Genomic DNA, 27,299 nt, shown 5'->3' on the forward strand with positions numbered 1-27,299 from the left:
AATCAAATGTTTACAGAGATGTTCACAAATTGTTAATCATGACTCACCCAGTTAGCTGCAAAGGATGACATGGATACCGAATGGGGGTGCTGTGCCTGGCACAAAGGAGACATGCTCCCGATCACGGGAGCCTCCACGGACCTCTGGGATGGGAGCCGATGGGTGGGTGGTGATAGTGGTGGTGGTGGCGGGGACAGCCTCACTAGCTGGGGTTTGTTGGCTGCTGACACCCGCCTCCACAAGAGAGTCATCCTCTGAGCAGCTGTGGTCCTCAGCTGGGGTGGATGGTGCTGAGGACTCCTCGGGGTGGCTCCACTCGCCCTCTGTGCCACTGGGTCCCTCCAACTCCTCGCTTTCTGTCCCAGTCTGGCTCTGTGGCTCTTCCTGGTCCGTGGCGCGGTCCCCTCCTGTGGCCATGGATGTATCTGGATAGAATTAGGAAAAACAGACCAACATCAGTCACCTGCACTGACCGCACACACCACAGTGAGTACAGCACATCACAGAGCATGCCCTGGAATCATCATCTGAACACTGCTTAAAGTGCTCACACTGTGCTGAATAAGCCAATTGTCAGTCTGACCATCAACCATGTCACTCATATCCCTCCTGGACTTGCACCCATATGTCTGTTGCATGTTGGATGCTAATACCCCAATGTGCAGACATGCACCACCTACACAGTTGTTGGACATGCAAGTGAACATGTAGAAGTTTGTCACTATACACACATCACATCTCTTGCCACTGACTCGGTACAGGTGTCAGGAAGAAGGGATGGCCAGAGTCTCATTTCACATGCTTGTGATGCATACCAGCAACACACACTATGATGTTCTCATGTCCTGATAGTCAATGCCACAATGAGGTGCAAAGAGCACATTTGACTCCTATGCAGGATCCCTCATAACAAGTTAAATGCCATGGCACAGGTATGCCTGGAAAGGCAGTCATCACTGTCTCCTGTCACAGGGGCAGGGCATCCAGACAACAACAGTATGCACTGTGTCACAATCATAGGTCATGGGTAAAGCAAACTCTGCAGCGGACAAGTGCACTTGTCCATCCCCTGCAAACAACATATCCCGGACTCAGATCACCCCACATCATACAAATCAGACATATGAGTGACTGCCAACACAACTCCCAGAACATGAGCACCTCACAGTCTGCTGTGCATGAAACACAGCTGCCTGAACTTCACAGTTGCATACACCATTGTGCACTGTCAAGTGATCACACACCTCTATGTCACACAGGTCTCGTCTCCTATAGTCACATCTACGATGACCTGCTGACCCTCAACTCATGAACAGCCCAGTTGTCCTGAAAAGGAAGCCATACCACAATGACACAGAGGCAAACACCTGAAGGCACATGTCACTAAGCACAACCTGGAAGTTGATACACAGGAGTGGGAGTACAGAGTGTTTCTAAATGCCCTGGACTAGGCATGACTGCCCAGGTCTCTGTGAAACAGTGTATAGCCCTGGACAGTAGTCAGGTGGCTAAACAAGTGTGACACACTTGATATACATACTCCTGAGGCCCAACATTTGGAGTCCCCTGCTGCATGGGTGTGTTTGAAATACCCCAGGCACATGTGGTGAGTCAGACCAGCAATTGGAACACATGTCAAGGGAACACACAGATCACATGTCAGATCTCAGGCATTGTGTAAACAATTGACCCACCCATGAAACACACAACAGAGTCATGGTAACAGATGCTGTCCGGAACCTGAAGCATAACTGACTGCAGGGACACAGTGCCCTAGTGACACAAGCCACAGACTGTAGGGTCCACACCTGTGGATCAGATGAGGAGGGTGCATCACACAATTGAGGGACATGAGTCCTGGACTGCAAGACCTACGTAATGTGAAAGTTTGACTAGGCCAAAAGACTGCAAATAGCATGTCTGACATAGTACGCAGATTAGGCATGGACTTACCGCCTCCTTGCTGCTGCCTGGCCTTCAGCTGCCTATCCAGGTCCGGGAAGACCACTGCCAGAATTCTGAGCATGTGGGGGGTCAGGGTCCGTGTCCGCCCCTCCTGCGAGGAGGCGATAGCTTCAGCTGGACCCTTGCAATCCTCCGGGTCCAGCCCCGAAGGTCCTGCCACCTCTTCTGGCAGTTGTGGATCCGGCGCTTATAGACACCCACTGATCTAACTGCCCCAGCGATGGTCAACCAGATATCCTGCTTCTGGTGGGCATCAACCTGTGAGGATGACAAAGTTAAAAGTCCTTTACCACACATGCCACATATTTGTGCTGCACACAGTTGGATATACATGTAGTCATCACAAAGGAAAATGAGGTACACAGGTAGTGCACCCATGGAAAAGGACAAATGCCTTGCATGTCTGACATGTTAACATTGCCTGGGAAGTTAAAGCTTGCACAAATGGTGGAGAAGTGTGGCTCAATGGTTAGAGCGGCAGACCCTGATGCAGAAGTTTGGCCTGGACCAGGGTTCAATACCCGCCTCGGCAGCTCTTGGACTTAAATTCCCCGGACCTGTTAATTCTCGCCTCGGTGCCTATTCTAATCATGGGTCCCACACTGCAACTCTGGGCAATAGCTTGCTTAATCTCCACAACTGCCCCCACAGCGCAAAGGATGCCTGGCTTTCACCTTGGGGTGCCCAGGAGTGGACATCTCATAGGAAAAACCAGGAAGGGTTCCACAGCGGTATGAGTACAAGCACCGGGATGCCTCCGGGTAGCTGCGCGCTATACAAATACATCACATTTACATTACATTTACAAATGCACTTTTGCTGCAGAACACCTGTTCCTCAGATGTACCTACACACTTTGGGGGTTAAAAGTACTCTGTGAGTATGCTTGCCACTGGTGTACACGCTGCTAATACTGCTAGTCAGACAACATGCACAATTAGGAAGGCAGTGGACTGCACACTCACCGGCTCCCCTGGTTGCCCATACAGCTTGCAGTACTGTGGAAGGAGCCCGTCCAGCAGGGCCTGGTTTGCCTCCTCAGTGAAGGCTGGGCCCTCTCCAGAGTGCGTGCCATAGCAGTAGCCAGAGGATGCAGAGACAGCAGCAGTGGTAGCAGAGATGTGGTCCAGTAGCATATAGTGCAGGCAAGTGAGCTCCCTGGGGGTCATCCAGCCTTATATCTGTGCTGCAGAGACAGAATCTGTGCCATGTGTCCCAAGTGATAGGTCCAACACGGTTGCATTTAATGAATCTGGCCAATCCATTGAATTGTATGACTCGTACATGTCTTCCTCATTGTTCAAATCTTCACCTTCATGAAACCCTAGAAATTGCAACTTGTAGGCATCCAACGGAATTTTCAGCGCATGACTCGTACATGTTTTGAATCCGCGTCCGTCTCCATGACAGTCCAGAGCCAATGGGTGTGCAAAGCTCGGTCAACTGACTGTACAACACATAGTTTGAAAATCCACACACACCTGTCTCCATACGATTCAATGGCCAAGGTGCATGACGCGTATGCTTGATAGTCACCTGCATCGGTTCACATTTCAGTTAATGGCCAAGGCGTGCGCACGGCTTGGTCCTGAACTGTGCAATGCATATGCATGATAGTCACCCGCATCGGTTCACATTGCAGTCAATGACAAATGCATGCGCAGGGCTCGGTCTATGCCTGCACGACACGTTTGCATGATAGTCACCCGCATCGGTTCACATTGAAGTCAATGGCCAAGGCGTGCACACAGATCAGTCCTGAACTGTGCAATGTGTATGCATAATAGTCACCCGCATCGGTTCACATTGCAGTCAATGGCCAAGGCGTGCTCACGGCTTGGTCCATGCCTGCACAACATGTATGCATGATAGTCACCCGCATCGGTTCACATTGCAGTCAATGGCCAAGGCGTGCTCACGGCTCGGTCCATGCCTGCACTACGCGTATGCATGATAGTCACCCGCATCGGTTCACATTGCAGTCAAAGGCCAAGGCGTGCGCACGCCTCGGTCCTGAACTGTGCAATGCGTCTTTGTAGAAGTCACCCGTGTCGGTTGACATTGGTGTGACTTTTTGACGGCTTCCACACTCAATTACTTGCCAGGGACTCAGGTGCACACCTACCACACTACAGCATGTGCCACACTGTGTCCCATTGAAGGACTGGGTTTTCTAAGACCCAGCGGTGCCAGGGAACAACACCTGAAACCTTCGCGGGTTACCTGTTCTGGCGTACCAAACACAGAGACACGGGACACTTCCAGCGACGTCAGAGATCAGCGTTTATTTACTGCAGGGATATAGAGGTCACAAGAAGTACACAGCGTGTAGGTTCTCGGAGACTGCTTCAATTTGCAAAAGTGGATCGCTCCTTTTATACACGTTTCTCCCATAGAACAGTGTAGTGAACAAAGATTACAACTCAGTTCCCATAATAAACTTCAAAAGGGTCGCGTTCATGTTTCAGGAGGCCGGAACATAATTACAACAGTATTGCCAGTTCCCAACTGTAAAAACATATCTTCTCTGCAATAAAACACATTCCATCCTGATCGTAAACACATTAGGAGAAGGGGCAAGAACAGATGCAAAGAAAGGACAAGGATGCACAACAGATTAGAGAAGAGTGTTAGGAGTAATAAAGGGAACTTGATAACGGGATCAGAGACACCGTGTCTAATGTATGCATGGCTGAAACAATAGACCGGCACGGCAAGATGAGCCTTGAGCGGGGCCATCTGCCTTCGTCGTGTCGTTCCCCTCGTCATAAAAGTCATACTCCAAAGAACACGTGTCCCTCGTGTAAGCTTGGGAGTCCCAGGGTCACGAAGCGGACAAAGTCCGTTCGCTGGCTACTTGAGGGCAAGAAACAAAATGGATGCCGTATCTAAAATGGAACCCGAGGGGTCAGATGAACAAACCCAAAAATCAGACGAACCATACGTGGTTGCGTAGCGAAACTGCGTACACCCACTATACTCGTCATTTGCGGTTCGTAGATACCCAACTCACCCATATTCGTCACCACCCAAAAAGTGTCGTTCCGTCGCACATGGAACCTCAGACGCTCCTTTTGCCCTCATGTAGGCAAGCACTAGTCAAGATCGGAATCTATTTCAATATTCATCAGATCGCTCAGTTGCTGCTGGAACATCATTCTATTCATCAACGTCTCCTTGGTAACAGATGGTCGTCTTATACACGTTGTAGCACATAGGCCACATAAGGCAAGACCACACTGTACACAAAGACAACACGTGAACAGAAACGTTACAACAACTCCTACGATCATCAGAATCTTCCAACCCCAAGTTGACATCAGGCCCCAAAACCATCCTAGCAGCGTCCAATTACCTTCGTCCACGTGTATGGACTCGGAGATCTTGTGCAACTTCGAGATGGCTTGGTAGACAGTTGGAGCATTGTCAGGAATAAAAATGCAACAACTCGAATGGATAACTTTACACACACCACCTCTATCTGCGAGAACAACATCTAGAACCATACGGTTCTGCAACGTCATGAGTCTATCCGCCTGAAGTTCAGCTGTGAGATTACCAAGGGCACTTGCAGTAATATTAGCAGTTGACTCTACTACACGTGTCAGCTGTCTTAGGTTCCTACTATTAACCATAGGTCCCCAAAACGGCAAGAAACCCTTAAAGAAGTCTCCTGCTTCTTGACCGGCAGTATCCTCTTTGCTAATAACGCCTCTCACAACTCTAGTCTTGTGATAATCTGAGGCAACTGTGAAAGTCGGTTGTAAAAGATTCGCAATATAACAGGTACCCGAAAAATCACGGGGTAACCATGTATATGCGCGTTCATAACATCCAAAATAAGTGCCCTTAGCGGTCAGAAAAACAGGGGAGGAGAGCATCGGCAGAACATACGTGTCAGTGCAAGCACTGTTCCCAAGTTGTGCTCTCGGATTTCGACCCAGACCTTTCAAGCAGAAATTACCGAGGTGTGGTACAATCCATATTGGGGACGAGCTCTTAAGCTGTCTATCACCCACTGACGTACTATACTCAGCCTCGCTCAGATCCATATAAGCCTGTACCTCTTCATTTGGGATAAGCGATGCATCAAAAACATCTCTATCCAAATCCGCTATCGCTATCGCCAAAGGTTTGTGATACGGCCCAGGACCAAAATTGGCCGAACGTGGCTCTCGACTGGGGTAGGAATCTAGTGCACTACGGAACATAGTTTGGAATGCTCGAGCCGAACCCTGGGAGCTGTAAGGAAGGACCAAATATGGAATACCCCTATCCATGGTATGTGGCATTAACCCACACACCCAACAATTGGTAGTATTCATCACCAACTGATGCTGATGTAGAAGTTGAACGAAGGAGTTATTCATAAATTCCGCACGCCTAACCTGTTCATGTTGAGGCAGGGGATGAAAAGAATGTGGGGAAACAGTGGTGAGGGAGCTCAGTTTAGGAGAAGAGGTAGGTGAAACAGAAGGTAATAACAACTGTACTCCAAAATACACTCCACCCACCAATAACATAGATACGGTCAGGAACAATAGGAACACCTGAAACAAAAAGCATTTTGTACATACGACTCTTCTTAATTCTGATCTCTGCGCCGACATCCTTTCTACTTCCAACAGCTTAGAGAATACCATCCTCTACAGACCGTCCGTGACGTACTTGACGCACTTCGTTCTGAGTAGCGATTATCAATCCCCAGGAGTTCCCAGGAATCGACAAAAGTAACCGACCTAGCGTCAGAAACCTGCTAAACAGAAAGGAGTACCCGCACGGCCCTACGATGACCCGGATGGAGAGGTTCCCTCGAAAAGTTCAGATTACAAATCTCTAAGCCGTGGGAAAACACATAAAAACTTAAAAAGAAAGGATATAATTGTCCATAATGTTCATAACATCAAAAGCAAATATACAACTATATTTATTAGTCCTTGAACGAAGAAAGTATCGACTTCTTCCAGGTCGAGTTTGCTCTACAAACAATTGTTCGGCTGGCGCAACAGTATTCGATGAAGTGGACAACGAGTCAGACCTTGGGCTTTCTGCTACCGATGACTCCACATGTGGGTTTGGCAGTGACAAATCATTCCCCACAGGTTGAGCGTCGCTAAACGGCACAAAGTGCAAAGGAGTCTCAGTTTCTGTTGCCGAAATCCCGGTCCTCACCCAACCATCCGTTGGTAAGGGAATCGGTACCCTTTTCGTATGGCTGGCGTGTACCCAATTCTTCCGGCCCTCCAGTCGAACCGCAGTCCTCGTCGTCAATAAGACTTGAAAGGGTCCTACAAATCTTGGCTCCAAGTTACGCTTCCGACCAAAATTTCGGGTAACAACCCAGTCTCCTGGCCGGAGCTGGTGTCCAGGGCCCTCTGTCTGCGCCGGTAGAGCTTCAAAGACCTGTTGATGGATTAACCGTAGTTTAGTGGTCAAATCATGCAGGTAATCAATTAACATCGGGTACTCAGGACTATTAAAAGCCCTTGGTCTCGGGACCCCCCAAATATTCGCAGGGCGGCCGAACACAATCTCATACGGGCTAAGCCCTACTCGAGAGTGTACGGTCGCTCTGGTCGATAGGAGAGCCAGAGGCAAGGCATCTGGCCATGATAGACCAGTCGTAGCCTGGATCTTGGCGAGTTTTAGTTTTAGGGTACCATTGTACCCTTCAACCAAACCTGCTGCCTGTGGATGATTAGCGCTATGGAATTTTTGACGAATTCCAAGACCCTTGCACACACTCTGCATTACACTTCCCACAAACTCACTTCCATTATCCGACCATACAATCCGTGGCATTCCATACCGAGGAAAGTATTCCTTCAGCAGGATTTTTGCTGTGGACAGGGCAGTGTTATCCTTAAGAAGATAGGCCTCAATCCATCTGGAGAACGCACAAACCACAACCAAAACATACTTTAGGTTATTGCATCTCTCCATATGGATAAAGTCCAGCTGGATAACCTCAAAGGGACAAACAGGAGGAGCAAAATGACCAGGTGGAGTGGGAGTGCCCTTGCCGGGATTGTGCATCAAACACACCGTACAGTTCTTAACCACTCTCTCGGCACACTTAGCAATACCCTCATTTCTCCATACAGGTGACAAAAACCTACATATTCCTTTCGCACTGATATGTGACAACCCATGAGCCATCGTCACAACAGCTAATACGTACGCATCTGGTAACATCCACCTCTGACATTCCGTCAGGTCAACCCAACATCCATGCATGTCCAACTTTCCCGTACTTTCTTTCCACTTAGTCTTTTCGGCTTTAGTAGCTTCGTTCTGAATTGCTTTCACACTCTCAATAGTATTTTCACACATACCAGTCTCCATCGGCCACCTCACTGAACTCGTGACCTGGCCACTATGATCGACAAATGCTTCCTCAAATCTCGTGAAGAAGTCGGATACGCTTTCATCCCTCTTTTGCTTGCACGCGGACAACTTGTCCCAATTGACGCGCATCGCCGGCATAAGCGTTTTCATGAGGGTAATTATCCTCTGGGGCAATTCCACAATAAGATGCTCAGGCTTAGCCCCACCAACTTGCTGAGCGTCTGCCGCTGTAAGGGCAGCCCAATCACCGCCCAACTCGGCCGCGTGATTCTCGTGACGAATTTTCGCCCAAATCGGCTGAGGCACTACATTGCCAAACAACATATCAATATCAGCAAGGTTCATAACAGTAGCATCCACCAATTGGGACAACTCCTTATAATAACCCGCTGGATTTTTACGGGGATCAGGCAAAGTTTGCTTCACCTGTAAGACTTCCGATCGTTTCCAAGGGAGGTGTATCCACACTCTCTGAAAATGGCCTGGGACAGCAGGGTTAGCATTAGGATCACCTGGCATCCATACTGGGGGAACTTCCCGCATCGGATATTGACCAGGTTGTGCCATCCACGCTGCAGTCTCTTCCTTAAACAATGCTCGAGGTTGCACTGTACATCGAAATGATAACAGACGTTCTAGAGCTTCTCGAACCTTATCACCCACGATCACACCAGTTGTGAACCGATGCTGGAGATCAGAAACCTCTGACGGTACATTATCTACCACATCGTGATCCCACTCCTCCTTCAACGATTTACACAATTCCTCAAACACGAATCGTTGAGTGGGCGCATTAAACTGAGAAAATGTTTCAAACACTACACGCGAAGAGTATTTAACGGGATTACGTATCCATTTACGTGCCATTTTTACCAGCGATTCACGTTCCCTATCATCAGGAAGCTGACTACGCCGCTGAGCGGCATCAGAAAGAGTCGAGCCGAGTATTGGCCCAAAAAGCGGAGAATAAAGAGTAGCAACAGCAGTCAGGAGACGACTACGAACAGAAGGAGAAGAGGAAGAAGATGCAGGCGCAGCAACAGTAGGGGTAAAGGCAATAGAAGTTGACGCGGCACCAGGAGTAGTGGGAACGACAGACTGAGGAGGGACTTGAAAAGGCGCAGTAGGAAGAGAAGCCGGTAAAAGAGGAGGGACGATTTGTGGCACAAAGGGATGCGGGAGAGCGGCAGGAACAGCAGGCTGACCAGCGGCCGCCAAAACAGCAGGTGGAGGAAGAGGTAGAATCACAGGACCCAGAGTATCGGGAGCATAGGGAGGTGGTGATTTCAACAGATAAGACAATAGCGAATCCTCTACCGCTTCTTCACCTGACTTATCGACATTAGACGGTAGCACCGGATAACATTTATCCACCGCCATATGATGAAGTTGAGCACTAACTTCCTGCTCTTTCTCATTTTTGTCTCGCTGATACTGTTCAGCATCTTGCATCACCGCAATAACACCGTCTCTTTTATTTTTCTTACTCTGTTTGATTTCTTTCTGCTTGGCCTCTTTCCGCCACAACCGGAAGGAATCAAACATGGCCGGCCTAGCCTTCTTTTTAAACAGTTTAGCTTCCAAATTATCTAAAACGGCAGTTTCGAAACTACCATGAGATGGCCAACTAAGAACCCCATCATTTTTAGTGTAGCGGACCCAATATTCATTATACACGATAGGACCCACGCCATGGCGACTATAGAGCTCGTAAATCGGAGTTCCAACCGGAGGTATCGGACATGAATCCTCCAGCCGGGAATCCATTCTGCAACATTTGAGAAACCTAAACAAAGTACTACGGCTAGGCATCGCGCACACTAACCGAGTTTACAAACTTCAAGGGCTATCGAATCTATGATATCCTCGCAAAATTTTTTCGAGACCCTCGGTTTTTGGCAATTGCAATCGTCAAATAAAACCCAACAACTAAGAACCACAAATGCTATGGTACCATGCAAACAACAAAGGAACACTGGGAGCGACCCACAAATACTTAACTGAAAGAACAATGGCGTCACCAGGAAGGCCCGTCTATCGTCTCGCCGTACAAAGGACTACGCCAGGAGCCAAAACAGGTCGACAGTCAGGGCATCAGTCCGTCGCAGCCGTCAGGAGGCGGGGATCTTCGCGGGAAAAGACGTCGGGCCACTTATTTCGACAACTGGATCGATGAAGCGGGGTGCACCTTCCCTCGGAGATTTCACACGAAGTTCCTCACGATCGTCGGGCTTTGGACCGGTACCGCTGATGTCGCCCCACGTTGGGCGACAACTGAAGGACTGGGTTTTTCTAAGACCCAGCGGTGCCAGGGAACAACACCTGAAACCTTCGTGGGTTACCTGTTCTGGCGTACCAAATACAGAGACACGGGACACTTCCAGCAACGTCAGAGATCAGCGTTTATTTACTGCAGGGATACAGAGGTCACAAGAAGTACACAGCGTGTAGGTTCTCGGAGACTGCTTCAATTTGCAAAAGTGGATCGCTCCTTTTATACACGTTTCTCCCATAGAACAGTGTAGTGAACAAAGATTACAACTCAGTTCCCATAATAAACTTCAAAAGGGTCGCGTTCATGTTTCAGGAGGCCGGAACATAATTACAACAGTATTGCCAGTTCCCAACTGTAAAAACATATCTTCTCTGCAATAAAACACATTCCATCCTGATCGTAAACACATTAGGAGAAGGGGCAAGAACAGATGCAAAGAAAGGACAAGGATGCACAACAGATTAGAGAAGAGTGTTAGGAGTAATAAAGGGAACTTGATAACGGGATCAGAGACACCGTGTCTAATGTATGCATGGCTGAAACAATAGACCGGCACGGCAAGATGAGCCTTGAGCGGGGCCATCTGCCTTCGTCGTGTCGTTCCCCTCATCATAAAATTCATACTCCAAAGAACACGTGTCCCTCGTGTAAGCTTGGGAGTCCCAGGGTCACGAAGCGGACAAAGTCCGTTCGCTGGCTACTTGAGGGCAAGAAACAAAATGGATGCCGTATCTAAAATGGAACCCGAGGGGTCAGATGAACAAACCCAAAAATCAGACGAACCATACGTGGTTGCGTAGCGAAACTGCGTACACCCACTATACTCGTCATTTGCGGTTCGTAGATACCCAACTCACCCATATTCGTCACCACCCAAAAAGTGTCGTTCCGTCGCACACGGAACCTCACCATGGCATGTAAGGCTGCATTACCTATGTGTGTAGTGGGGGCAATATTTGGTTTGTTGTGTGGCACTTTGCTGCAGCCACTCCCAGGCTGTGCACGTGTTCATGGGGACAGAATCCTTTGTGTGTTGTGCACATTACCACTGTGAAGTGCAACTGTACAGTTATGGGCATGATTCATGGACACAGTTGCAGGTTGGATATGTTTAGGACATGTCACATACACCCTGAGTCCTGGGTGGGATGGTATGTACATCACAGTGAGACCCATAGCCACAATTCTGATGTACACCCACAGTCTGTGTGCATGTTGTGTCTCAGATGTGTCTGCTCAAATATGCCCAATGGGAGACAGTCTCCACATCCATGTGGTTTGGGCATCAACATTGATGTTGTGTGTGTGTCCACGAGACGTCCATGTAGGGCCTGCAGAGACAACAGATGCTACTACCTGTGGGAATCATGGTTGTTATGTGGCGTGTACATGGTACGCCATGTCATGCCAGTGTCCATGTGGCAATACAGGGACCCTGGGTATCTGCCTGTCAAAGAGCTGTGATGCCTGGGAGACATCAGGCCTCACTTGTCACTGTGGTGTGTGTTTGGAACGTGACAGCAGCACATAGGTACTGTGACACAGCCCAATGATCGGCCATTGCACTACATGTAACTTATGTAGACATGTGGACTTGAGATGTGAGATGATGGGTATGTAGGTGAAATATGTGTCCATACCCAACAGCACACACCTCAGTACATTTTGTATTGTCATGATGTTTCATGTGATATTTTGCTTGGTCATAGCCACATGGGTGGATGAATCAACAATCTTCCTTTGTTCATCTCTGTACTGCAGGGCACCAGCTGTCCATAGACCGTTCCCAGACCTTGAAACCATGCAGGAACGTGACTGCATCCGACGGTACCGCTTCACCAGGCCACTGATTGAGGAGTTGGCCGAGCAATTGGTGCCACATCTGCTACCTGGCCGGACATACCCCACAGCAATGACCCCATAGGTAAAGGTGATGGCAGCCCTGCACTTCTTTTCTACTGGTACCTTCCAGTACACTGTGGCTACTGCTGGTGGTATGTCACAAACTATGTTCAGTCGTGTGCTACGCAATGTCTTGGAGGGGATGTTGCATTTCCTTGACCTGTACATCAAGTTTCCTAGCCCAGGTCTACTCACTGACATAAAGGATGCTTTTTATACACTGGGGAGGATGCCTAATGTCATCGATCTATTGATGGTACACATGTGACCCTGGTACCACCACGGGCACATGAGCAGACATACCGTAACAGGAAATATTCCCATGAGGAGTAGTCGCATTGCAACGCTGATGTCACAGATGCCAAAGCAGCGTGCCTGGCTTGTCGGTGTGTACTGACTGTTTACCATTGTGTGTGTTTGGCAATGTTGTATTCCACCTTCTTTCAAAACTCAGCTAATTGTTCCATTTTTTGTATGTAGGTGACTCCGCATACCCCAACATGCCGTGGTTTCTGACACCCCTCAGGAACCCTGTGACACCAGCCAAGATGCGCTACAATGAGGCACATGGTCAGACCAGGAGGGTGATTGAGCGGACATTTGGTCTCCTAAAAAGCCGCTTCCGCTGCCTGGACAAGACCGGAGGGGCCCTCCCATATGACCCTGCAAAGGTGTGCAAAATTATCCTTGTATGCTGGATGCTATACAACATGGCAGTGCGGAAGAAGTTGCCTCTCATTCAGGATGACGATGACCTACATCCACCACCTGTGGAGGATCCAGGCCTGGGCTATGATGCCAGTGATGATGATGATGAGGGTGACGTCCGCACACAGCTCATCAACAACTTCTTCACCTGAATGTGAGTTTACAGGGTTGTTGTGTCAATGTATTGAGTTAGCCTGAAATGTGTTGGAGCTGCTCTGTTGCTGTTTGAGTGTGTCTGTGTGCAACTTGACTGGGTGTGTGCAGTGATGTGTCCTTTCAGGTAGTCTGTACCCCACAAAAGTGTCAACATGCTAACTTGTTTCTGTGTAGGTTTCTTGTGACATGTTTTGTGCATGTGTATTGCATTTCTATCCTGTTCTACTGTGCTTTTGACTGTGTATTATGTCTGTCCTTCCCAGGGTACTTTGCCTGTTTGGTCAACACTGACCCCCAACACCCAGAATCCAACCCCAGGGTGGAAGTTGTCAATTCCCATCAAGTGATGTACCACACACCCCTGAACTTCAATTCTCCAACACTTTGTGACCGTGTGTCCTCTGTCACATAGAATTACCTTGCAACTGTTGTGGAATAAACATGTTGCTGATGTGTAATGAACCTGTGCTACGCTTTGTTATGTGCGTTGTCTGTCTTCCCACATCTGACTGACAGTTGCTTACCTCACCTGTGGGCTTGTTACCACTGACTGTGGATAGGTGTGGTGTCTGTCCATTCCACTGTATTTCAGGTCAACATCATTGTATGGGATGAGTTACATGGCCATGGTGAGTATGTGTTGTGGTGCCTTAGTGGTGTGTCTCCCTCACATGTGTCACATCACCATGACTCACATAACGGTGATCGCATTGCTGTAGTATTTGGTATAAACTGTGTTCTTTAGCAGGTCATCATATCCATGGCACATAACAAGTTGGAATCACAACAGAGGCAAGTACAGTGTACTGGTGAGTTTATTTACAAACATGTGTGAGGATAGTGCACAGGATGGTAAGTGCTGTACATTGGGTTTTGAATCCAAAGTTCACAGAAGAGTTGGAAGTGTTGGTAGCTGAAATGTCCAGAGTAAGGTCCACAGTCATCTGCTACAACATGAACCCTCCATGTCATGTAGGCGACTTGGGTTATATGCGACAAGGTGAACGGTTTGCACACAAAGAACATTTTCCAGAACAGGTTTTGAAGTCCTGGGGGATGTGCATGGCCATCTGCGCCTCACTTGTCCTTCTTCGGACAACCCCTCTTCTTCTTCGAGGGGGAATACTCAGGTGCAGGTGGCTGTGGTGCAGAGGACACACTACCAGAGTCATCCTCCCTCCCTGTGGCACTGGCGGATCTTGCGGCAACAGATGTTGTGGCCACACAGGGAGGTGTGGACATGTTGGTGCCTATCTGGTGGAGGCATGAGAGTATGTCCCTATGCACTGCAGTAAGTGCATCCCACTTGGACTCCATGCAAGAATGATGGGCAGCCTGCTCCTGTTGAATGTCCTTGAGGATCCCCACTACCTGGCCAAATCCTCCGGTGCTATCCTGGTACGCATCTATGATGCGTGACAGTTGGGGGTCATCTTGCAGTTCAGACCTCTCTGCAAGCCGCAACCTCTGCCTACCACCCCTCCCACCACCCCTAGCCACACGTGCAGGACCTGCAGCGGCATGCGCAGGTGACACTGGGCCCCTTGGGTGATGTTAATGGTGGTGTTGTCCATAGCTTCCTGGGGGGCCTATGTCCCTGTGCTGTGAGTATTCCGTGTCCTTGGTCTGTCCGTGTTGGCGGGGGCACCCTGTCTGTTGCCAGATATTGGAGGTGTGGGTGCAGGGTGTGCAGATGTTTGTACTGCTGGTGCTGCATGATGACTCACACCGAAGGTGCCAGGTTGTTCTTTGTCATCTGAAGAGGACAGAGACTGATCCACAGCAGAGAGCTGAGGGTCCACCAGAGTCTGAGACAGGGACTCCTCTTAATTTGCTGCTGTGTTCCCAGCACCACCTGTGTTTAGAAGAGACACACAATGTAAGTTATGTTTCTACAGGCATCAATGGTTCACATACATGACATTTGCTACTGTACGTCAGGATGCGTGCCTGTACACTGCTTTGTCCAATGTTGTCACGGAGAGAGATTGATATTGTTGTTGCACATTGTCCAGCCAACATGAAGCATTTCAATGTGCATGGCGAAGTGTGTGAATGACCAGCTCATGTATAGATTTGACTGTACATGGCCCTTACTATTCAAGGGCCATCAAGTTGCTGACACAGGTGTGTCATCCCTGTACAATCTGACCTTTAACAAGGACATATGTGCAATTCCACTGAGGATATGTTGCAAGATTGGGGCATGTGTGGTAGCAGATTTTACTAGTCTTTGTGTGTCACATTGGTGTATTGGTACGACATGGTCACAGTCCGGTATGCCTGTGATCTCTTGGGAGAAAGTGTTTTTTTCTTTGGTTCCTAGTTCCCATCTCATTTCATACAAGTGATGATGTCTCCATCGTTAATGAGTCTGGTGCTGAGTTTTATATGTGCATATGTGCATATGTGATTTTACTTGTCAATGTTCTCAATGGTGATATGGATTGAGCAAGGCAGCTCTCTGGCTTTTCAATGCTCATGACAATGAGAGCCGGTGTTGTGTGTGTTGCAGTTTGGCTGCTGTGAGTAGCATGTCTCCTCCAATGCAGTCCAGGTTAGACCATGTGTCTACAGTGTCTATGACAGTGAGTGGTGTGTTGTGTGAAGGATGTATATGTTGTAGAACGATATAGGAGTGGAATGCAGCTCACAACAGCACCGAGTGTGAATGAGACCATGCTACGGTGTCGGCTATATTGGTGTGTCCATTCCATTCACTGTCAGATGTCCCCTGTCAATGATGTATATGTGAGTTCCTGTGTGTTTTGTGCAATGTACTATATATATGTCTCCACACTTGTCATCTGCAAGACACACCTCCACAGCCAGGCCAGGGGGCACCCCTGGACACTGCATCCACAGACAGTGAGTTTGAACATACGGCTGTGTGTGCGACCATGTTTTGGTTGGCGAGTGCATATGTGTGATTTCCAGCCACATCATTTATCAGGCCCATGTGTCAGACATCTTGACCGGGCATTATCTGTGTGAGTGACTGGTACCACGTGTGCAATGTGTTTTAGCATAGAAGGTGTGTGTATGGCTAGCATCGGTGTTATTTATTTTCAATTCAGGACCTCCTTCTCCCCAGGCGAGTTATCCCATGATGAAGCGTGACACCATTGCAGTGGGTGCAGGTTAACTTTCAGGATGTCAATCAGTGCAGTGCTGGTGTTTGTTGGTGCCCTGTTCCCAGCAGGGCCTAGTGCTCCCCACAACAGAGCCCAGTGTCAGACATCTTGTCAGTCCATTTCCACTCCCTGTGAGGTGAGCATGGTTCAGTGTGAGCTTGCTGGGCCATGTGGGTAGGTGGGAATTGTCTGTGACTGCAACTCCCATCATGCTTTTGGCTACAACCCCCTTCCCAACATGCCCATAATTCCTTCCTTTTGACTCTGCTTCCCTGTGAGGGAGTGTGACAGCAATGGCAAGATGTCAGTCAGTGCAGTCCTGTTATTTGTCAGTGCCCAGTTCCCAGCAGGGCCTTGTGCTCCCCACAACAGAGCCCAGTGTCAGACACCTTGTAAGTCCATTTCCACTCCCTGTGAGGTGAGCATGGTTCAGTGTGAGCTTGCTGGGCCATGTAGGTGGGTGGGGATTGTCTGTGACTGCAACTCCCATCATGCTCTTGGCTATACCCCCCTTCCCAGCATGCCCATACTTCTTTCCTTTTGGCTCTACTTCCCTGTTAGGGAGTGTGACAGCAATGGCAAGATGGCTGACTGTGCTGTCCTGGTGTTAGTCTACAAGTCCAAAGAGAGCCCCTGTGCTTCACACGGCAGAACCCAGTGCGGTGTATCTTTGTGTGATATTTCACTACAGTGTGAGTCAATGCATTATACCCGGTGAGTTGTGTGGAGTTTGTGTTGAGGGGTGTGTGTGTCTACACATGCTGGTAAGTATGGTCAGAGCTGTCAGCCCTCCTTCCCACCCGGCCAGACATCCCACCATGAAACGTGCTTCCATTGGGGGGGGTGCAAGTTGGCTTTCAGGATGTCAGGCAGTGGTGTCCTGCTTCTGATTTGCGCATAACCCCTACCAGGGCCTTGTGCTCCCCACAGCAGGACCCAGTGTCAGCCATCTTGTCAGTCATTTTCCACTTCCTGTGATGTGGGCATGGTTCAGAGAGGTTGTGATGGGCCAATTGGGAGGGGGAGCATTATCTGTGACTACAAACCCCATCATGCTTTTGGATACACTCACTTCACCTGCATACCCACGATTCCTTCCTGTCAGTCAGCTGCACTGTGAGGTAGTGTGTTCGTGGTGGCAAACTGTCTGACAGTGTTTATTTAGATTTGTGCCACTGCCTTGCTCTATTTGTTGGTAGGTTTGTAGATGTCATAACACAGTTACAGGTCAATATGAGATGGCAGGTATTGTGTTTGTCTAACTAGCATACACATCTTGGGATGATTATCTATTGGTCACTGTGGATTTGCTAATGGTGCATGGTTTCACTGTCCCCTTGCTACACAATATTGAGCATATTGGTTGTGTACTCACCAGGCTCTGGTATGTCTGATAGACCATGGATGCTCGCTGGTGGCAGGATGTCCCGCACCTTCTCTTCCCAGGACCTGAAGTATACTGGTTTGGCAGGAGGGCACTGACTCATGGCATGATCCTTCTCGATGACTTTCTTGACCCTCCTGCGCACGTCATACCACCTGTTCTGGATATCATCCTCTGTGCGCAACATTGGTGCTTGTGCGTTCACCTTGTACACAATCCTCGCCCATATCTTTGTTTTCTGTGAGATGGGGGTCCTTTGAACCAATGTACCAAACAAATGTGGCTCTACTCTGATGATTTCATCTACCAGCACTTCTAACTCACTATCTGTGAACTTTGGATTCTTCTTTGGGGGCATGGTGATAGGTGGTGGTGGTGGTGAGTGATGTGTGTGTGAGGGTGCAAGTGAGGGTGGGTGAGTGTCAGTTTTGCTAGGTGTATGTGTGAGTGCTTTTGGTGAGGTGCGAATGGTGTGAAAGTTGTGTGATGGGTGAGTTGTGAGTGTGTCTGTGGTTGCTGTCTGATGGTGTTCTCTGCTGGCTGTTCTCTTGAATTTGAAAAGGATCATGGTAGTGATTAGTGTCCTTTATATAGGTGGAGTTGTGGGTGTGTCTTTGTTGCAAGTTTTTTTTTAAATTTATTGACTTTGTCATTGCTTGTATAGTCCTTTTTTTGTATTTTTTCCTTTGAGTTTTCTAGGCATGAAGGAGACTTTCTTCTGACCGAGACGGACGCTGATGTTGGCTCGTGTGGGCTTCTCCAGGTCTTTCCCGCTGACTTTCTTCTGTGTTTCATACGCGTCGGTCGCGGAGATCTCTATTGCTTCAGGTCCCTGTTTTCTGTGCGTGTCGGTCATGCGGGTGGGCTCCGTGCGAGTCGGTCTGGTTTTACACGCATTGCATCGTACTGCGCAGATCGGACATCGCGGGTACGTGTCAGTCAGGTTCATTCGTGGTGCGTGTCGGTCGGTGCGAATCGCGTCCCATTAGCGGGGGAAACACTGGTTTCCCTACAGCTTGGTCGTACGGCTTGTATTCTGTATGTGTTGGTTGTAATTCACACCCGTTGCATCGTACTGCATGGGTCGCATGGCGCTGGTCCGTGTCGGTCGGTCTCCGTTCCCGGTCCGTGTCGGTCGGTACGTTCTACGGTCGGAATCGGCCCCTAAATGGCTAACACAGGAAAATGCCACCGTTCTAAGAGTGGCTTTTTCAAAATTATAATTTAAAATCCGACTTTACCAGAAGGGAGGATTTTAATTACAATTCTAAAGATACCAAACATGAACTGGCTAATTGTTCCCATTTGTAAGTTACAGCTTGTTAAATGTAATAAGGTAACTTTAATGTTATCCTATGGGAGAGACAGGCCTTGCAATAGTGAAAAAAACAAAAGAAATAGTTTTTCACTATCAGGACATGTAAAATTTCAAAGTACAACTTTTTAAATGCACTGCACCCTGCCCTCATGGTGATTCACATGTATTAAAAAGGAAGGATTAGGCCAAGCAAAAGGTTTCTGCCAGATCGATATGCCAGTTTAAAACTGCACACTCAGGCTGCAATGGAGACCTGAGACATTTAGAAAGGGCTACTTAAGTGGCTGGCCAAACAGTACTGCAGGCCTACAAGAAGCATTTAATTTATAGGCCCTGTGTTTATGTAGTACCAGTTTACTAGGGACTTACCTGCAAATTGAATATACCAATTGGGTATGAGCCAATGTTACCATGTTTAAGGAGTGAGCACCTGCACTTTAGCTCTGGTAAGTAGTGGTAAAGTTCACAGAGTACTAAGGCCAACAAAAATGAGAGCAGCAAAAATAAGGGGAGGAAGGCTAAAACGTTTTGGGGGAGAAAACCCTAAGGCTGACAGCTCTAACAGTATGTCTATCATTGTATTGTTTGATATGGTATGGGATGGCATGTGATTCTATAGTATGGTATGACCTGTCATTGTAGAGTTTGGTATGGTATGGCCTGTCATTGCATATGGTATGGTCTGGTATGGCCTCTCATTGTATATTATGGAATGGCATGGTCTATCATTGTATGGTATGTTATGTTATAGTATGGTATGGTATGGTATAGTATAGTATAGTATGGTATGGCATTGGATGGGATGGTATGGCTTGTTATTGTATTGTATGGTATGTCCTGCAATTGTATGATATGGTATGGCCTGGCAATGTATAATATTGTTTGGTATGGCCTGTCATTTATAGTATGGTATGGTATGGTATGGTATGTCATTGTATAGTATGTTATGGTGCATGGTATGGTGCATGGTATGGTATGGCCTGTCATTATACTTTATGGTATGGTTTGTTCTGATATGCTATGGTATGGCATGTCATTGTATAGTATGGTATGGTATGGTATGACCTGTCATTTTATGGTATGGTATGGTATAACCTGTCATTGTATAGTATGGTATGGTACACCTGGTATGGTATGGTATGATATGTCACTCAATGATATGGTATGGTGTGGTATGGTATGGTATGGTATGGTATGGTACCGTATGGTACAGTTATGTTATGTTATTTATAAGGCATGCAGCTTCTCAGAAGAGTGTCCTGGCGCTGGCAGAGGGGGAAAAGAGTCGCATCGGGTAACTAGTTGTTTAAAAGGTGGGTTTTAAGCTTCTTTATAAACAGGTCAAGGCTGTCTATCTGCCTCAGGTCCAGTGGTAGTCTGTTCCAAGACAGGGGTCCCAAATAGGAAGAGGACCTCCCACCCATTCTGAGTCGATTGATTCGGGGCACCTTTGCCATGCGTGCAGAGGACGGTATCGTGTGGTATGGTATGGCATGGTATGGCCATCAGAGTATCATATGGTATGGCCAGTCATTGTATAGTATGGTATGGTATTGTCTAGTATAGTATGGATTGACCATCATTGTATGGTATGGTATAGTATGACTACTATAGCGAGGCTGGTGGCTCCCTGTCAAAGGAGGAAGCACACCATTGCATGGTAAGTCTAGGAAGCAGTCAGTAGTATACTTTATAGTGCACCCCTTTCCCTCTCTTAACACTCACTGGAAGGCTAACCTTTTTAGCTGGTTTCACACTTTAAGGCATCCGGGGGAATCTGTCAGCGAAGCCACTCTTTCCCGGCCACTGTTCAAAACACCTGATTAGCTGATAAAATATCCTCCAGTGTGTTGTATTCTATCTATTGCATATTTCTATGTTTGCTTTTACCCACTCAATGCCCTTCTAGTGGAATGCTTCTGTACTATGATGTACTACGGAATGTTGGGTGCTGGTTGAAGATAAGCCACAGTTATGATGGGGCTGAGCTGCCTGCTGGCTGCTCCTGGTGGGGCTTATTCCAGGATACTTAACATCTTACAATAAATCCTCTTGAAATACTTCAACCTGTCTGGACTACATTACTACATCTTTTTGGCGACGAGTTGATCTTACCTACGTGCTCAACCAAAGAAGTCAAGTTTCAAAAAGGCAACTAAAGATGCTGTTTCAAGAAGGTAACTAAATAGTCAAGTTTCAAGAAGGCAAGTTATTTTAAATCTACTTCAATTCATCTACACGTCAATTCAAGAACTCTATATTTCAAGAAGGCAAGATTTTCAACATTCATCAAACATCAAGCAAAGACTCTGGCTTCAGAGCCCCACCAGTGACCATCACACCGGTCGCCCTTACCTGTTCAAGCCAGATTTTGTTTCAAAATTTCATCGACTCCTGTGTTTTCTCAACACTTTCAACGAAAATCTACATTATTTCAATCTCAAGTAATTGGTTCCAGCGCAAAACGAAATATAAATATACAAATAACTGTGCTTCACCAACTTTAATATCTACCATCCAAGAAATACAGTAAGGATTTGCCTAGATATTACAGAGTAAAGAAAGCTGTCTACAAAGTAACGCAATAATTAATTCAAGAACAGATGAAACTTGTTCAGATTATGTCTTTACGAAAAGATGTAAGTCATTATTCAAGCTCCTGCCATAAATGTATGAAGCTCAAAAAAATCATAGCCAGCCCAACTGATGCCATCCAGTGTTTCCGAGTTCTTGTTATGAAGAAAATCGGCAATTAAGAACTCTTGTACGCAATTTCATCCAATCTAACCGTGAGTCTATTGCTGGTGTGCCTGTATTTGTATGCGCGTGCCCTGACTCACCGTTTGTCATCGGAGGGATCCTTCTTTGATGCAGGCATTTTTAGACTGATGACGTTGTCGAACTTCCATGTGTCCCAGCGTAGTATCAACGCGTCATCGTCACTCAGCGTCTTTGTGTTCCTTTATTCTCTAACTCTGGGAGGACTTTGAGGACGTCATTGCGCAAGTTTGCACAGCGTCAAGCAGCCATTTTGTGGTGGTGTTCCCATGGTTACGGGAACACAACCGAGCGCTAGAAATACGTTCTTTGGAGGTCTGCTTTACACAACGGAGCTCAAGTAAAACGTTCATAGGAGGTCGGCTTTTTATTTAAGCCGCTGTGCATGCGGTTCTACCTTATGGCATCCAGTGCAGTGTTTTCTTGTGACGTCTCCCCTCCGTGGGATCGTCTTCTCAACAGTGAGGTTTTCGACTGCTCAGTGACAGTGAGTACCGACGCGCCGTCAGCCACCCGGCGGGACGCAAATAGTGTGCTGCCATTTTTAAGTTCTTCATGGTGTCCATTTCTTTTGCCAATCACACTACTTTGTTAATCACTATTTATGCGCTTGCATGGATGTGCAATGTGAGGCGTTTAGAACGCAGAACAGGTTCTGTCAACGGGACGACGTTGTAGACTCTACCAGGTTCATCGATGAAGGTGGCTATAGTGGACTGTGGGTACCAGTTCGTGTTACGTTGGTGAGTGGCGTTTTGTCTGCCTTTGGACATTATAGAAACATTCCTTCATTACAGGTGTTCCAATGACTCAAAAGGTGCACACTCTGCATATTTCTGTTGCCTACGAGGGAGTCATTGTCATCAAGTTTAATTTGTGTGATATACATTTCGACAAACATTACTTTACTATTATTGTATTTTACCTTGTTTTATTTCATCTAGTGTCCACAAGTTTCGGTGTTGGAAATTTCAATTTATCTCTATGATAGTTGTTTGAACCTGGTTATGGGGTTATGCCCTTTCAAAATTTCAATTTTCAATTTCAATTTCAAATTTCAATCTACTGGCATGTACACTGTGATATTTAAACGCACGGTTTTACATCTTTCTGTTTTGCAGGTTTGCAGGTTTTCAAAATTCAATTTCTCAATTTTTCTCTACTTTTCAATTTTGTGCATGGAAAGTTCCTTGTACAGAGTTTGCATGGTAAACGTTAACATGCGTGCAGCATTTTCTGTAGGGATTGCACATATCGATTTGTGTACTCAATTATCAATGTACAGTTTGCATAGTAAACATTTACATGCGTGCAGTATTCTCTGTAGGAATTGCACATATCAATTTATGTACTCAATTATCAAGGTATATGCATGCGTCCAGTATTTCTTGGTAAGAAATGTGTATCTCTATCGATTTATCAATTTGCATGTATTCTAGTTGTAAAAGGTCAATATTTCAATGTTTTTTCAATTTGTGACCTTTTGAGGTTGTCAATTTGGGTTGTTTCTTTTCAACTATTCAATGTTTTTCAATGTTTTCAAGGTTGTCGATTTGGGGTTTATCCCTCTCAAGGTTTCAATGGAATTTCTATTGAGCCGTGCTTTTTCAATGTGTTTCCATTTTATTAGGTTTTCTCTGTATGGGTTATATCTCTTTCAAATGTTCAATAATATTCAATTTAATTTTTTAATGCTGTTTTACAGGGCGGTGTGAAGGATCTTTTGTTTATTCCTCTGCCTCTCTGTTTGATATCTTTCTATTCTCTTTCTCGTTGTTTAATGAAGAAGGGAATAAGAGTACTTATTTGTGTTTCTACCTTCTGGTGGTTTTCTCTTAGTCTTTCTATCTTCCTGTTCCTTTTGTGTATTCGTTGGAGAAGGGAAGAACAGTACCTATCCTTCCAGTCTAACTATTCCTTTTGTTCCTTTTATGTGTTGGTTTGATGATGGACTAATAGTGCCTATTTTTGTGTTTGTACTTTTCGGTTTATTTCTCAAGTCTTATTGTTCTATTTTCTGCATTTTGCATTGCATGGTGTTCTCAGAGAAGGAATGTGTCTGATTTTTTTCTATCATTTCTTTTCTGTATTTTCTGCATGCTGTGCATTGGCTTCTGTCACATCTGTCTGGCCAGTAGGTGTGATAGAGGGTAATGATTGGTACGCTTTTTCCTTCGGGTGTTTCTATGTTTCTATGTTTAGTTTTTCTGTTGTGTAAGAAAAGGAGGTATGTTGTATTCTATCTATTGCATATTTCTATGTTTGCTTTTACCCACTCAATGCCCTTCTAGTGGAGTTGCTTCTGCACTATGATGTACTACGGAATGTTGGGTGCTGGTTGAAGATAAGCCACAGTTATGATGGGGCTGAGCTGCCTGCTGGCTGCTCCTGGTGGGGCTTATTCCAGGATACTTAACATCTTACAATAAATCCTCTTGAAATACTTCAACCTGTCTGGACTACATTACTACACAGTGCTGACGAGACACAGATGGACATGTGATCCTGTGAGTCATCCAAGTACTTTCCGAGAATATGGAGACATGTAAATACAAAGCTCTCAGTCAAAGTGCAAAGGGCCATGCTTTCTACAATGCATGATAGACATCCAAAGCTTATGTTTGTTATCGGTATGGAAAAGAAAAAAGAGTATTCCGGTCAAAAAAGCTGCAGGAAACAAAAATAACCATATTTGTAGTTACAAATATAACATTTTTAAATATAAATCTCAGGAGTCTGCTTACCCACCCCATCAACTTATTATTTATTTTCTTCTTAACTATGATATTTTACCATCTAAGTGTATTGTTATGTGCCCCTCTTATCCAAATACCTCTTCCCGTCCGGGTTTGTATTAAATTCTGATTGTCATACTGAATTGCATCCCTTTTAATCAATGCTGGAAAGCAGGGGACCCCCCTGGTTCCTGGTTCCAGCAGCTATCTCTGGGCTGGATTTGAAATCCGAGCAACCCCAGGGAAAGATGCTGATTTTGTCTTGCACCAGGACACAATTCAGCAGTGCCCACATGTTGTCTGCTTTTTGTTCAGTGCAGCAAGGGGGCTTTCCCATTTTAAAATACAGCTGGGTACAAAACAAAGGCTTGATTTATAGGGTAATCAGCCCGCCTTTTGTTTAAGTATCATCCTAGTTGGATGCCATCTGCGGCCTCACACCTAGACTCCAATGGAAGAAAAAAAAGGCACCCAGCTTTTCAACACTTCACAAGTACTTAAGGATAACTATGATTTGGCGTCACGTTTTTAACTTACTTCAACTCCCTACGAAGAGATATGCTTGTACTGTAAGAATGCAAAATGTATCTGTCCATATGAATAATGAAACATATTGATTTAAATTTAAAGTAGACTTTATTTCTTAGCAACAAACCCTTCTTTGCAATAAGGATCTAGATCAATGACTTTGCGCACACCACCTTGATGCTTGTAAATAGATCACTGCACTGTACTAGAAGGCTTGCAGCTTACAAATTGTAAATTAAAAATTTGAAGTAACATAATGATATCAGTGTCAAAGGCAGAGGCCCACTTACGTATCCAAATAAAATACACATCTGTGATCTGCATGTTAAACTACGTGCTTTACAGAAGGCTCATTAACCCTGAATGGAACTTGGACTCAAAACTGTGATTGGGCAAAATAAAAAGCTCTACCAGAACCGTATTAACACAAGCAACCCAGGACAGGTTTTACCCTTGTTATTGGCTCTTCAGACATATATAGTTTGTCTCCAGTTGCACAGTGAGCCTGAGACCGAGGTCTGGGCACACCAGCCGCACTTAGGTCATCAAATGCAAAAACAACGTGGTGAGGGATGTATTGCTTGAATTAATCACAGCCACTGACAATTGCTCTGGCCGCAGCCCAGTCCATAGTTTTTCACCCACAATGCATCCACAGTTTGGATCCAGCCATTTGCAAATCAGTGTTGACCTTGTTCCTCATGTGAACAGACAAACCCAAACTGCCAGGTCAGGTCCTCCCTCAATCGAAACACAAGCCACCCAGTGCTGGTTTTGCCCAGGTTATGGGGTCTTCAGCCTTGTATAGCTTGGCTCCAGTGGCACAGAGAGCCCGGGACACACATCTGGGCATACCCAGCCCACCTAAGGTATCTAATGCAAAAACAACAGGGTGATGTATGGAATGCTTTAACTAATCTCAGCCACTGCCAACGGCTGGGGACTGCCCCCATCATTTTTCACCCACCATGCCACCTCAGTTTAGATTCAGCCATATGCATAACTAAGGGTGAAACTGGTCTTGGGCTGCTTTTGTTCCTGTTCCAGGAGGACCTGGCTTGGCATTTTGGGCTAGACTGCTCTGATTGAAGCAGGGTCAAGTCTGATTTGCACAGAGCGGGATCCAAACTGAGGTGACATGGTGTACAAAATAACAATGGACTGGGATGCAGCTGGCGTAATTACTAGTGGCTGAGATTATTTCAAGCATTCCATCCATCGCTTGTTTGTACACTTTAGTGTGTCCAGTCGTGATTCCTGTGCAGACTGTCACTGAAAGCAAGAGGAACCCAGCTGATGAGCCCATCACTTCGGCAAAACCATTGCTTGTGTTCCGGTTCAGGGAGGCCCTTGCTTGGCAGTTCAGGCTTGACTGTTCTGATTGGAGCAGGGTCAAGGCTGATTTGCATATAGCTAGGTTCAAACTGAGGTGACATGGTGTGTAAAATAAGGATGTATTGGGATGTTGCCCAAGTAACTGCCATTGGTTGAGATTAATTCAAGCATTTCATCCATCACTTTTTGTGTACTTTCTTATTTTTTCAAGCCTAAAATTGGTCCAAACTTAAGATAGTGAGCTATAGACAGGGTTTCAAATGGGTAATTAAGCGGGAGTGTTTGTTTTTGTTTATAGAACAAATTCAACAAGGCTGGGCCAGGTAGGTTTGTCTCAAGATGCGCTTTCACCATATTATTGCAGGGAAGACCTGAACTCAAAGTAATAGTGATTACCAGTAAGTAATCAAGACTTTCACTGCTGCTAAATTGTATTTTATTGTTATCTAGCTGAGACTTTTAGCAAAACAAAGACAGGAGGATAATGTGGTGTTTCCTAATCTTGTTATTCACACAGATTGGGATGCCTCACTAACTGGGAAAAACTTGAAAGATGCATTTAATGAAGAAAACATCTCACTTCAGATTTCTTTGTTGACATACAAGTGAGTAGAGAAAGTATTTGTTGGCTACCCACGATGGTTTGTATTACATTTTATTAACTCATTCAATCCTCAGGAAAAGAAGAATTGAGTCATGGTTCTCATGTGTGCACCAGTTTTGCCAGCTTCCC

The 27,299-nt window shown here is 46.3% G+C and overlaps 1 protein-coding gene across 1 annotated transcript in view; it reads left to right on the forward strand.

The window, feature by feature from the left end:
• Positions 1 to 27,299, forward strand: part of LOC146812235 (uncharacterized) — a 437,417-nt gene that overhangs the window by 41,868 nt on the left and 368,250 nt on the right. The window contains exon 3 of the mRNA XM_085614564.1: positions 27,084 to 27,171. Within this exon, the coding sequence (XP_085470690.1) occupies positions 27,084 to 27,171 (88 nt within the window). The remainder of the gene's footprint in view (positions 1 to 27,083; positions 27,172 to 27,299) is intronic.

The sequence above is a fragment of the Triturus cristatus genome, chromosome 7, assembly GCF_964204655.1.
Source record: "Triturus cristatus chromosome 7, aTriCri1.1, whole genome shotgun sequence".
NCBI lineage: Eukaryota > Metazoa > Chordata > Amphibia > Caudata > Salamandridae > Triturus > Triturus cristatus.